This window comes from Drosophila biarmipes, chromosome X (genome assembly GCF_025231255.1).
Source record: "Drosophila biarmipes strain raj3 chromosome X, RU_DBia_V1.1, whole genome shotgun sequence".
NCBI lineage: Eukaryota > Metazoa > Arthropoda > Insecta > Diptera > Drosophilidae > Drosophila > Drosophila biarmipes.
Genome location: NC_066611.1, coordinates 23,103,746 through 23,117,858, shown reverse-complemented (window position 1 = coordinate 23,117,858; position 14,113 = coordinate 23,103,746). Strand labels below are relative to the sequence as shown.

Below are 14,113 nucleotides of genomic sequence, written 5' to 3'. Positions count from 1 at the left end.
TAGATTGCAAGCCTCCGAACTTGATAGCCAATTATCTGTTCGCTCCCCTAGGGAGAGTATTAAATATCAACAGCGTATAAAAATACAATTGTAAAGTGAAATTTTCTAATAGATTAGCAGGAAATTCGTTATCTCCGCAAAAATATCATTCAAAGTGACATGAAATGACACATTAAATCGGAATGTGGTCGAAGGGGAGAATATTTGATATCATTGATCAGCCTATAAAAGTGCTATTCTAAAGTACATTGAGCAGTTTATTTGTTGGAAATATCAGTCAAAGTGACAGAATGCAAAGGGCACATTAAAACGCAATTTGAGAAAAATACCACCAGAGCACATTAGTTATGATCAGCAATTAAAGATGCATTTTTAAGTGCAATTTTCTAGTAGAATGAGCATGATTTAGAAGTACTGTTTCTATTCTTTGTTGTTTTTATTACTTTCTCGTGCGTTTTACTAATCCAAACTATACCCCTTCGTATCCCCAGCTTGCTGAACCCGAAGAAGTACGCCTCGCGGAGGTCGCAGGTGCAAAACCAGGCGATCAGCACCATTTGCAACGACCGGAGCGGCCAGAGCACGGGTGCCGGGGGCGGGGCCGGCGGCAACGGTACCGCCGCAGCGGTGGGCGGCGGACCGGTGGGCGGCGGGGGAGGCGGGGGCGGTATGCGCGGCACTGCGGTGCAGTACTCGCCACGCTCCTTCTACGACGCGACCCGCGAGAAGCGCGGAATTCAGGTAAAGACTTATATGGCCGAGGGCAATGGTTATAATCAACGGTCGGGCAGCACAACGCTTTACAGTAAGGTGGGTAAACAACAAGATTTTGCAATATCACCGAGAAAAGCGAAGCAGTTGCTATGCGAAACTCAGATTCCTATTAAATATATCTATGTATCCTATATCTATTGTACCTAATATCCCCCACTAGTGTGCCGCAGGTGGCGAAGCAGCAATCTCTTCCGTAACTCGAATGTTTCTATAGACATTTCTCTTTCCATTGGACACCTGTCAAAATTAGGTACTGTTGGATTACTATCTGTAATATGGCAGCATATCCTAATTGATTAGAATCTTGTGATATTTCTGACTCAAATGTAGAATTCCATTGGGTTTGTCAAAACTGAGAACTTTTCCTAAATCTATTTAAATAATATCATCCCTTAATTGCATAAAATATCTATGAAATAGTTTATAAAATTCCCTACAAAGGGTTTGTCAAAATTGAGATTCCAATCTATTCCTATTTCTATTTACACAATATTCCATCTTAATTGGGTAAATGAATATGATGTAACTCATCTGAAATTCCTTATAATGGGTTCATTTTCTCTGAGGGATTGCTGAAGCCACCTGTTGCTGTTGTTTGGCTTAGTTAATGTTGTTGTAATCGTAATTCGTAATTTGTAATTCGTTATTTGTGTTTACTTCACTGTAATTGTAACCGTTAACAGTCGTTTGTTTATGTTTATGTTTTTGATTTTGTTTTCATTTCTCATCTCGCCTAATGTAAACAATTTCCATTTGATTTTCTTGACCTCTTGGGTTTTGGTTCTGTTCCTACAACAATTTTCCTTGGCTCATTTCGTTTGGCTTATCATTTGCTGTAACCCCCTACTAAACCCCCAGCCCCGCCCCCCGAAAACGCCCCTGCTTAGTGCTTTGACTAATTAACTACAAAATCGATATAAATATAGACATATACGGTATGGTATGTACATGCCACGCGTCTGTGTATATTTCTGTAGAGAGCTTTATATATTTTGGAGAAATCTGTGAAGTACCTTTGTGTTGTTGTTCTTTTTGTTTTATTCATGCTCCGCGTGGGTGAATAAAAGTTTCCGCTTTCCCCAGCTGCTCCGCACAACACAGCACATCCTTCAATCTCATTTTCCACTTTCCCAAACCGCTTTTCCTCTGCACTGCAAAAACTTTTTGGCTGCCGCTTCCACCTCTTCTGCTGCTTCTTCTCCCTTTTCATCTGCTGCTGCATTTGGCATTATTATTTGCCTGGCTTTTCCTGGCAGCCGAAAGAAAAAGGAAAACGGGGTGGTAGGTGGGGGCTGCTAGTTAGTTAGTTAGTTAGTGCCACGCCCGCTTAATTGAAGGACAAGCAGACCAAATGATGCACACCCACCCATTGCCCATTATCCATTTAGAGAAAGCAACGCTCACCCACTCAAAAGTTTTAATTTTTCATTTTCCCCTTTTGTCACCACCCCACCCCTCCATTGTAATTGCTCGCCACTGTCCTTGACATCTCAGGGAAAATACAGTGAGTTCTCTGCCGAACGGACACGGGGAGTAGAAGAACATATCTGTCTGTCACTGTATATATCTGTGTACCTATAAATAAATGTGGTTTGATTTCCCCTTTTTCATTTTGAGTAAATAATAAATGAATGGCACTTCAACTTGTTTGCCTTTAATCTAACTTAAGTCCGATTTTCAGAAGATTTTTGTACTATTATAAAATTTATAATCTTGAGTGCTCTTCAGTCTTTCAAAAAATAATCCGCTTTTTTATGGAAAATCCTAACAAAAACCAATTAAAACCACTTCGCTTGCTGCAGATTAAGTTGCAGCAGTGCAATTAACCGGGGAAAGTGAAAGGCTTCATATTTTCCATTTAAAATCAGAAGCTCCGGACTGACCGGCGCGGTTTCTCCTGGCTTTCCACTTAACTTCTCCCTCCTCCCTCCCCTTCTCCGCATTAACCCCTGAGAACCCCCAGCCCCACTTTGCATGCATGCGGTTGAATTTGTTGCGTTGGCGTTTAAGTTGCTGGATACCCCGCTATTATTTGAGCTGCATTCACCCTATTTTTCCTTATTTGCTGACTCGTTTTCACTTGCTGGGCACCTTAACCCCGTTTCCGTTTCCGTTTCTGCGTACATATATCGTTTGTATATGCCGCCCAGAGCTGTCGTTATATCAGTATATATAAATATATAGAAGTATATAGCATACATACTTATATCGAAAAGAATTGGTCGCATCTCCAAATAAACCAGCAAAAGATAAAAGAAAACAAAACCAAAAACTACACTTACTGCAAGCACCGAGAAAGGTAAAAATAAAAAAAAAATATATATTTAAAAAGAAACATAAAAATTAAAACTCAAACTAAATTCTTATTTTTTGGATCGTTTTTATATCACTTGATCGATTGATTGACCCTGACTTGCCCGGAGAATCATTGATTTTAATTTATTGTCCCATTATGATTTCTTTTCCTGTTTTCTTGTCTAAATTTACTACTTCTAGCCCTATTTTTCCTCTCTTGATAGTATCTTTGTCTGTCCAGTCTTCCTTTTCTCTCTTAATGTCTGTCACACGAGCTAATTCGAATGATTATAATAATTATTGGGAAATATTTTTTTACAACTATTTTGACTTTTTTAATATTGGACTACTACAATTGGAAAACACAGGACATCAATTTTGCAACTGCTTAAAGGAGTCACTTAAGATCTAAACCGAAATTCGAACTTTTTATGAAGTTAATTTTTTGTATTATTTAAGGGTTTCCATTGGGGTACAGCCCATTCTTTCCGCTTCTCTTATTGTTTTGGGCATTTATGTCATTATGCAGTGCTTTTTCGAGTTATCCTCACTTTCTTCTCTGACTTTTCCACACTTTTCCCTGCCAAATCGTATTTCTGAAGTTAATTACCGTGCGGACGGATTTCCACCGTGGGTCACAGTATGCCTATAACTACAGTTAATTAGCCGGGGCGAGGGGCTAGAAGGAGGAGGCACCCCACCCACTCCACTTCACCCCACTGACCACTGTCCACCGACCCTGGTCCTCCTTCCCCCACCCATAAGGTCTTTAGTTCCCTTGTTTTCTATTCATCTCCTCTTTATTTGCCTTCATTTTTGACGTCAACTGGATTTATTACTGTTTCAAGTTGGAAAGGAATCATATCAGAGAAGTCACGAGATACATTACGATTTACAGTGATTCGAAATCACTTAAATGCAACTTGATACGTAATGTTTTATTTAGTTTCTCAATGTAACAGAACAATTATTTCTGTTGTGTTTTAAGATCATTAGTTATTTTAAATCACAGTTTTCTGTAGTTTAATATGTGACAACTCTGAAGGGAGGTCACGGCATAAATCACTCTCTACAGTGATTTCAAACCACTGGAATTAAATTTGAAAATAATATTTTATTATGTGGCAACTCTGGAGAATGTAAAAGTTCACCAAGATCACCGTATTGAGTGCATTTTTATTAAATTCTTATTATGCGTGTTTAAATCTTCATTGAAATGTGTGAAAATGAAACCTTAACCAGTCCAGTTTTTCTCTACTTTCCATCCTTGTGTTTTCCTTTGTCATATTTTTTGTTTTGGAAATGATCATCGCAACTAAATGTAGGCCTAAGTCTGTGTCGATCTCATCACTCTCTTTTTCGCCTGTGTTTCTTGGGTCCACACTGGACAATGGATGACTAATGCTTCCATCTTCGATATCGCAGCTTTCGCCGGGACGGGAGTGCTCCGACACGGACCTGGAGCCTCCGCCCGCCTCCCAGAGCCAGGACTGCGAGCCCACGCCCCCGCTGCAGCGGCACAACTCCAGCAGCTTCTACCTGCCGCAGGTAAGCGACGCCGGAGGCCTGAACGGCAGCGTTTCCACGGGCGGCGGAGGCGGTGGCGGGGACTCGCCGCGCCACATGCGTCTTTACCATCCGCGTCACAGTCCGCACGCGAGGCCCAGGTGAGTTAATTAGCCGTAGTAGCCGTGTAGTCATGGCCCCGGCCATCCGCTGTTCGGGGAATCGGATGGCACACGCACCATATACTTGCCCCGATTTCCGGGAACTCTTACTCATATATTATTCAGGCCGAAATCGAATTGATTGCTCTGTCAGAGGGTGCTTCAAATACAGAGTAGTTATAGGGATTGTGTATAGCCCTTAAAGGTAGGCTTCGAAATTACTTTAAATATAAAGCACAAAAAATATAAATTTAAAAGAATTAAAGTAAGCCTTAAGCAAGAACCACCTATTCTCTAGTGAGGAGTTCCCTGAAATAGAATATCGCGTATACGACTAGTTGCACAAATCAACTTTATTTTCAAGTAACTTAAAAAGTATTTAGTTTTTAAAAAGAATTATTTAATACTTGGTGTTATATAACTGAATTGCTTTACATTTTTCTTATATAACTCTTTAAATAAAGGAATATAGTTATTTGGTTTAGAATTGCCTACATTACATTTCCGAACTGAGTTCAGGTCGGCTAACTGATAAGGTTTCTATTTGTACATACATATAGGGACTCCCTAAGTTTCTTGGATCAAAGGGAAATCTAGTTTTCAAGTTTGTTAAATCTCCATAGAGTTCTGGTATGTAGGTTATGATTAGTATTCCTCTTGGGCCTTTATTTCTCTTTTTATTTCCTCCATGGGGGATCTTTCAAGTCGCCACAAGTGCACACACGTGTAGCCACAAGACTCTGACCATTGCTCTTGTATTGTCGTACCTCCCCAGGGGCCTGGACCCGCAGCGGGGCTACACGAGTGACGCCCTGTCGCCGGACCATCCCGTGGGCTACGGCGTCGCCGTCGGCGTCAACGGACCGCAGCAGCAGCAGCAACAGGCACTGGCGGCGGCAGCGGCGGCGGCGGCCGTGGCAGCACAAAATCAACGCAGCGCGGCGACCACGGCCACGCCCACCATGCAGCAGCGGATCAAGCCGCTGGGCGTGGCCACGCCCCTGGTGATGGCGAGTCCAGTGCGAAGGTGAGTGAGCGCCTCCAGGTCCTATTTTCCGCCATATGTTCTCATGGTCCCGAAGTTTTACCCCCTCGCTGTTTTTGTTGTTGTAGTTGTTGTTGCTGTTGCTTTATAGCTTAACCCTCTTCTGCCAGCTGGCCATGTAAATCGGAGCCCTTAGTGGGTTTTGAAATTGAGATCTAAGAATATGTAAATCCTTGTTCATTTTCATTAACTACTGTGATTCATTTTTGTTATAAAAAAAATTTAAATAGTTTTTATCAGTTTTTTAATTTTTAAAATTCACAAACATATTCTTTAGCAAAACCTACTTCGATTAATATTTAAGCCTTCAGTTCGTTTTTTTTTTGTAGGTGTTACCTAAACTTTTGTCTTACTTCTTAAAAAATAATATCCTTGATTGATTTGTAGTACAATTTTTCAAATTAGTATGTACATTTGTTGTGTTTATAGAGCTTATACACTATACATGGTGACCCTAAGCTTCACTGGCGCTGAATAGGCGATGTTTCGACTCCTATGTTATCAAAATCACTTTAGCACATTTTATGGAAAACCATTTTTCATACAAATCCATAGAAGTGCTGTAACTGAACAGAGCTTTTACCCCAAAGGGTTAAGCGGTTTGCGTGTGTGAGTGAATTTTCCTGTGAGTGTGTGCCAGTGCTTGTTTAGTGGTGTTGCTTTGGATGAGCCCACACCTCCAGCCTTAGCTTCCCTTAGTTTGTTTGCTTATTTGCCGTGATGGTTCGCCGCCTTTCGTTACTTTGCCGTAGGCGTGAGATCCTGAAGGACCACTGCTAAATTTGTGATTAAATCCCTGTGTATCGCAGAGATATTATGTCTAGAAAAGTGAGAACTCCACCCTATCGCCTCCCTTCGCACTTAAAAAGAAAAGGGATGCACATATCGGGGGAAAGAGAAAGAGACGCCCTGAGGGTCAATAACCCCGCTTCGATGTACACCCTGTATTTGTTGCACTTTGCGTACCCCCTCCCACCCATTTGGCTCCTTTCTCCCATCTTATAAACTAATTAATTATTTTTTCCCACTTTTTCTTTTCCTCTTGTGCGTGGTCCACTAATTTGTAGTCAATACTCAAATTCTGAGAACAGTACTAATTCCTAGGCTTAGCTTAAAGCAAAACCAAATCAAAGAAGTCCATCGAGAAACAACCGAGAGAACCCAAGAACAGAAATAATAATGCGAATACCCCCTAAGTGTACCGAAAGTGAGCAGAATAAATGAATGATAATACTATGTAAGAGGTGTAATGTGCAATGTGTAATTAAGCCCGAAAAGGAACAAATGATATCGAAGCGCAGAGGGGCACCAGAAAAAGCGTTAACTGAACCGGAATCCGAACCAAGAACCGAACCGCTCCCTTTCACACATAAGACATAAGCAGCCGTCTTCGTTGTCGTCGTTGTGTCCTTCCTCCGCCCGATCTCCGCTCTTCGCTCTTGTTTCAACTTTCACCCGAACCACTGATCCGCTGATCCACTGATCCACCGGCAACCACTTGAACTTGAACCACTCGCGCACCGAACCAACCCGCAAGAGCACCCTGTAAACCGTGAACCGAACCGAATCGAAAAACCGTATCCGTAGACCTCCCAAGCACTACTTCTACTTTCTTTCTGCCGCGCGAGGTGAGTTTTACTTTCTTTCTTTCGTTTCGTTCCGTTTCGCTTTCATTCTATCGTTTTCTTACCGTTTTCGTTTCCGTTTCCGTTCATTTGGTTGCCGTTTTTGTTCTGCGTCCGCTTTAACCCTCTGTCACCCCCACACTCGCATTTAACCCGCGGTTCAGGTTCTACTCCATACAACCATGTTCCATTCCTCGACCGTCTCTCATCCCTGTGGTTTTGATTAAAACAGTACTGCCTTGCGACTTAACGCTGGGTTTCTTCTCTGGTCGGCGATACATTTTACAAGTAACTTTTCTTTTCCTAACTCGCAAGTGTTATTAACACAGATAATATTATATTTCCGATATATTTACTACCTTTAAAATGTTATATTCAGGAAAATCCTGACAACATAGGATTGTGCATACTTTCTAAGAAGGTTTCCAACATTCTGAGTGATCCCAGTGGTCGGTGCTAGAACTGTCGAAAAGGTGTCACATACTCAAGTATTGTACTTCTAGGACGGAACTCAAAATCAAGGCCTCCAAAACACGTTCGTAATCGGAGCGAAGTCCAGAAAAATTATCGTAAATCTTCCTCTCTTTTGGCACTCGGCTCTGTCTTCGTTTCTCTACGTTCCAATCAAGAAGTGATAATATTGGCGGAACCGCTGGAGATCGAATCAGATACTATAAGATATCCAGAGAAATTCAAACCAATCTGAGAAGTTTATAGGCATATTTCAAGTAAATTCAGGGGAGATAAGCCAAGAAAATCCAGGGGAAGCAAGAGACATCTATAAATTTCCAGTGTTGATTAAAAATTGCAAGGAGAAGCCACCATGAGCAGGACACAGCGACAGGAGAGACAGGGGCGTCAGGAGGACCTGGAGCACCTAAAATCCTTGCACCTGCTGGACAAAACGCTGCCTATTTCGGTGGCCACCGCACCCGAGCTGCGCTCCCGCCGCCAGTTCAGTTTCAATGGCCTGCGCTACGAGATGAGTGGGTTGCCACGGACGCCGCCGCCGCTGCAGATGCAGCTCTCGAGGCTCAGGGCGGGTGGAGGAGGTGGTGGCTCCCAGGGGAAGATGCAAACTCATGGCTCCGGCCACTCCATTGCTGCAAAGCCCGTCGTGGAGTCAGCTGGCGGAGATCATCAGGGTGGTGGAGGTGCTGCTAGTGGTGCTGCTGGTGTCCCACGACCGGACCAAAAGGCAGTGCTGCCCAAGCGGGTGTCCATAGGCGACCGAGCCCTTCTGATGAACGGAGGCGTTCGGATGCCCCGGCGATGCGAGATGGATTCGTCCAAGGAGAAGCCCACAGCTGCACAAAGGTCATCCTCAACGGAGTGGCAGCATAAGAAGGAGGAGAAGCAGAAGCAGGAATCCTTGAGGCGGGAAAGGAAGCACCGTCGCAGGCAGCAGCAATCGCAGGAGTTGGAGAAGAGGAGGTCCTCCCCGGAAGTGGAGACATCCCCCGGCCTGACCTCTCAGCAGAGCTGGATGTTGGCCCAGTCCCTGCTGAAGGCCTACGGCAGTGGACTGGTTCACCCGGCCGCCGGCGAGGGAGCCTCCTCCAAGATGGACTACATCACGCTCTCGGGACTGGTGCTCGGCTGTGTGGCCTCGCATGCCCTCTTCTTCCTGTGCTGGTACTTCAGTTGGCTGAAAGCCCAGGCGGTGGGTCTGCGGAAACGCTTCCTGGGCAACGCCAATCTGTGGGAGTTCTTCGACCTGGAGGACACCAGCCGCTACTCGGTGCAGACCAAACTGGTGCTGGCACCGCTGATCCTCGTCTGCGGACTGCTCTACTGCGTGGTCAACATGCTGCACCTGGTGGTGCAGGTGGTGCGATCGGATGTGCCGCGCACAGTGGTTGTGTTTGTCCAGCGGGTGGCGAACAGCGGTCTGCTGGGCACCATCACCATGGGACTGGCCGGCGGAGGAGGACAAGGGGTGCGAGGCGGACGCCAGAAGCCAGCTATCCAATAATATCGGTCGATTCCACGTCCCATCGTTGTAGTTAAAACTGGCCAACCTTAGTGCCTTGGTGGCCTATTTATTAAATAATAATAATATAAATATAAAAATAACCGCAAAATTGGTTGTAATTAATCAATTTTAACCCTGTTAATTTCTTTTTAATGTTCTTAGTTGCTTACATATCTCAGGTGACCATTTAACTTTGTAATTACTATACTAAACTCATCGATTTAAAAAATCTCTTGTTGCCCGGCCATATTGACATAACTGCAAGTTATTTAACCTGTACAGTCTGGAAGCATTTTGTGTGACCTCTGTAACTAAACGATCTTGACCCACAGCTGCGGTTTTAACCCGTGTGAAGGCCATAATCTCACTCACATCTGATAGGTTTCCAACACCCACAATATCTCCGTCTCTCATTGATCGCTGTATTTTTCTAACCGTCAGTTAACCACCGGTTACCCGAGCTGTTAACTCTGCAGCAGCTTTTGTGCTCGCACTCTCAGCATGCTTTTAACTACTACTTGCGATTATTTTCGGATCATTTGGCTTGATTACTAATTCCCAATTTGTGTGTACCCCAACAGATCCAATCCGGGCACGCCCACCCAGCCAAGACGACCCGATTTTATTGGTCTGAATGCCCAGGCGGTGGCGCAGCAGCAGCAGCAACAGCAGGCAGCGGCAGCAGCGGCCTACTATGAGTACACCACCGGTCTGCCGCCGCAGCATCCGCAGGCGCCCAGCATCCACCAGCAGCAGCAGCAACTGCTCCTCCAGCAGCAGCGCGTGCTCATGCAGCACCAGCAGCAGCAGCAGGGTGAGTGATCCCTGGAATGGAGCGCTCGATTCCTATACTAATCCCAATCCATCTCCCATTTATAGCCCTGCAGCAGCAGCAGCAACAGGCTGCGGCGCATGCCGCCCATCCGCAGCACGCCGCTCTGGCGCAGGCGGCCTACGGCGGCAGTCCGCAGCGACGCTTCCTCTCCGAGGGCGAACTGGTGCGCCAGGGTGCCGGCGGAGGCGTTGCCGCCGGCGAGCTGTCCTATGCGCGCTCCAACAACACGGTGGATAACATAAGGGAGCTAGCCGGCAGTCCCCAGCGAGGCGTTTACATGTGGAAAGACACGTCGCCGGGCTTTAACAACTCCGTGGGACAGCAGCAGCAGCAGCAGCTGGGACAGCAGGTGGTAAGCAGCGGGATTGGCAGCAGTGCGGGCACGCTGTCCAGCAGTGGAGCCGCCGCCGCCGGTGTGATGCCGCATGCCCAGTACATGCAAGCGGGCGGCGGCGCGCATCCGCTAATAATGACGCACTCGCGCCTCCAGGACTATGCCATCCAACAGCAGCAGCAACAGCAGCAACAACAGGCGGCGGCGGCAGCGGCAGTAGCCTCATATCATCGCTCCAATCCGACTAGTCCCACCACCATGCCACAGGTGTCCGGCGCCGGCCAGAGCTATATAGTGCGCTACGGAGGCGGCGGAGCGGCTGGAGCCGGCGGCAGCAGTGGCAGCCTGGCCAGCGTGACGGCCAGCAATCCAGCCACTGGAGGCGGCGGCGGCTATCAGCCGGCCCTGCGCGGCGGAGTGGCCGTGTTCCCGCCCAATCCGCTGGGCAATCCCCAGACACAGCCCTCACCACAGATTAAGCGCAAGCAAACGCCCACGCGGCCAATGAGCTTTGTGCGCGCCCTGGAAATGACCGACTCCATGGAGATGCAGTCGCTGGATCAGCAGCAGAACGGCGGGATCCCCGGCAGCGGATCGGTGGGAAACAATCAACAGGCTGGAGGAGGAGGCGGCGGCGGAGGAGGTAGTGGTGGTCACCTGATCCAGGGCAATGCCTCCAATACCGGCACTCCGGATAGGGCCAGCATCTACGACATGAACTACGAGATCTCCGTATAACCCGTGGTGGTGCCCGTGCTCCTGATGCCGCCACCCGCCAGCCAAGCTCCGAGCGCAGCAGTGGCTGCTCCAGCTGCTGCTGCAGATGCTCCAGTTGCCATGGCCAGCGCCCCAAAGCAGGCACAGGGGCAGTTCTACAATGCCCCGCTGGAGCCGGCTGCCTATGCGTGCGTTCCTGTCCTGCCCCTGAAACCGATAAGCAATGGAATAGGAACCAATAGCCACCAGCACCTCCATCACCATCACCAGCAGCAGCAGCAGCATCACCAACATCCGCACCAGAACATCCGAAACCAAAACCACAACCAGAACCAGAACAAACGAAAATTTTCCACCTTCTTTTAGGAGGGGAAGCTAGCATGTTTTTATTTTTTTTTATAACGAATGATTTGAAAGTACGCTATAATGCATGAGGTGTATCCGAAAGCCAGAGCTATTTACACCAGATGTGTGTGTATATAAGTGCACTGCTGTTGTAGCTATCTCTAGATCTTAAGTAATTTTATTATGTAATTATAATGTTTGTTTTTATGATTATTTTTTTAATGCACTTTGGAAGACCATTTTCATGATCGGATTTCAAAAAGAATTATCTATACTTTTAATGCTTTTATACATGATCGAAACCGAGAAAATAGAGTGGAGATGAAGGAATATGAGATAAATTGAATAACGGGCAAGGGGGAAAAGTACAGTGCGTTTCACGAGGGGAAACCCCACGCACTGTGCTCGTCCTGCCGATCTGCTAAATCTATTATACATATAGTACACACATATATGGAAACCTTTTGCAATCAACTTGAAAATCGCCAAACTTTGTACGTCTTTGTCTGCCTGTGCGTGTGCCTGTCAGTCTGTCTGTGCATGTGTGTGTTTAACATTAGTCTTTACAAATTTATATCTATTTATGCCATATAATGTATATAGGATATGCCACGTCACGGCCCCAGGTGCAGACAACTTTGTCGTTTGTGTACATAGGTGAAGAAGTTGGATGGAGACGGAGGAAGAGGAACCGACTTGTGCTAGAATACAGAGAGATTATATAACGATATAATGTGGAGATCTGGACGGGATGTTGTACTTCTTTGCCACGGGTTGTGCGAAGCAACTCCTAATCCAGGAAAATCTGTAAATAGAACCCCGTTTTGTAAGAACTACCTCCCTCCTCTCCATTCCTCAGTCCAGTGAAGTGCGAAAGGTCAAATCGCGACCCGGGTACGGTGCGTTTCGGGTCGTATGCCTGCAATACTTATTTATTCAGCAACCTAAGGTTTCATTCGAAGTCATTCTATATGTTGAACGCACTTGATTTCTCGCTCAGGATATTAATTACCAGCAAACGGCATCCTCACTTTCACCAGTCACCCTTACGGCCCCGAAACGCACCGTCCCCGCGGGTGCGTTACACACTCCCAGTAGAGTTTTATATATTTTTTCTTCCCATAATTTACTTAGAATTCGTAAGAGAGAGAGCCCTAATCTGGAACCGCGATTTTCGGTCCGCGTAACTTGAATGTCGTCCAATATAAATCAGTTTTGATTTTCCTGTACATAGGTGTAATAACGAATAGCGCATGATAATTCTTCGGTTCGAGACTACGAGTACCAACTACGTACGACGTCTGCTTGCCTCCATAGGCACCCCAACTTTGTTGTTATGTTTTTAAGTGAACTTAGCTTTTATACCGATCCCCAAATGTGTGTGTGTGTTCTTAGATCAATTCAAAGGCATGTTTCAGTTCGATTTCTTGGCTCGTTTGGTTCAATCGGAAGACAAATGGCAAATTTCTAGCTATAATATCTGTAAGAAAATTAGCTATGTACACGACACTCACGTGATCCGATCGATCGAGAAGGAGAGAGAATTATACATGTGTAAGGCGATCAGATCCATCTTGCATCAGGCCCTCTTCCCAGTCCCATAGATCATGAGAATTTGCAAGGATCAAAACTTGTATAGACTATGCAATGAGGTGGGCGACCTAGGTTTCTGGGGCGGCGATTCTCGCCTCCAAATTCGATTTCTTCCACGAGCATTATTTGGTTTTATCCACAGTTTTACTAGGATTTCCAACTATCGAATATTAACTTCCAGCTGTAGAGATTTTGGTGAACATGTTGCTGCCCCGGCCACGTATTTCGCACGCCTTATATTACGGATCAAGAGTATATATTATACACACGTATATTTAAGCGTTTTTTGCTAACACATTAATTCATGAATTTGCAACAATATTTAACATAAATACAGAAATGCATATACAACAACAAAAAAGGACAAAAAACAAAAGAAAAATCAAGAAAAACAAAAGTGTAATGTAAAATATAACGAGAAAAGTAAGAAGAAAACGGAAGAAATTGTTTTAGATTTTTATACCAAATTTAATTAATGTAAAACCACGAATTGTTTATTTTTTGTATACCCCGTAACCCCCGCCAGAATGAGAGAAATCCCTGCCAGAGAAATCCTCGAGTTCTAAATTGTTTTTTTTTTTTTTTTTTGTATTGAATACTTATGTAATTTGTAAATTATATGACAAGTAATCAAATAGCAAGCATAAACAGCAAGGCAATTAATAAACAATACAAATAAAAATGCAAAATGAAATCGATGTTTTCGTGTTTGTTTCTCCTTCAAAACGAGCCAGACAGTGACGGTATCTTGACAAAGCTCTCAGTATTCCACTTCTATTTGTCGTTGAAATGAGCCAGATGGTGACGGTATCTTGACCCAGGTTATTTTATTTATCTTTTAAAATGAGCCAGACAGTGACGTTATCTTGACCAAATGAATTTCAACACTTTATGTATCTCTTTAAATG

The 14,113-nt window shown here is 45.0% G+C and overlaps 2 protein-coding genes across 8 annotated transcripts in view; both read left to right on the top strand.

Moving 5' to 3' along the window:
* The window catches only part of LOC108023417 (palmitoyltransferase ZDHHC8), a 34,379-nt gene extending 20,476 nt beyond the window's left edge, over positions 1–13,903 (top strand). For 2 of the 7 annotated variants that reach the window (XM_050890578.1, XM_050890577.1), the window contains exons 6-10: positions 492–741; positions 4,495–4,736; positions 5,512–5,763; positions 9,963–10,195; positions 10,261–13,903. In XM_050890578.1, coding sequence (XP_050746535.1) covers positions 492–741; positions 4,495–4,736; positions 5,512–5,763; positions 9,963–10,195; positions 10,261–11,288 — 2,005 coding nt within the window. In that variant the 3' untranslated portion in view covers positions 11,289–13,903. Of the gene's footprint in view, positions 1–491; positions 811–4,494; positions 4,737–5,511; positions 5,764–6,848; positions 7,018–9,962; positions 10,196–10,260 lie in introns of those variants that run through there. The other 5 variants (XM_050890576.1, XM_050890575.1, XM_050890579.1 and 2 more) reach the window with 4 other exon arrangements.
* LOC108023418 (uncharacterized) lies at positions 7,518–9,514 on the top strand. Its single transcript, XM_017092893.3, has one exon. It carries the CDS (start codon positions 8,230–8,232, stop codon positions 9,379–9,381), a length of 1,152 nt encoding a protein of 383 aa, XP_016948382.1. The 5' UTR covers positions 7,518–8,229; the 3' UTR covers positions 9,382–9,514.
* Positions 13,904–14,113: the final 210 nt, after the last annotated feature.

What these genes read in the sequence shown, in the direction of transcription:
- LOC108023418 (XM_017092893.3), top strand. Translation starts at nt 8,230, where the DNA reads ATGAGCAGGACACAGCGACAGGAGAGACAGGGGCGTCAGGAGGACCTG.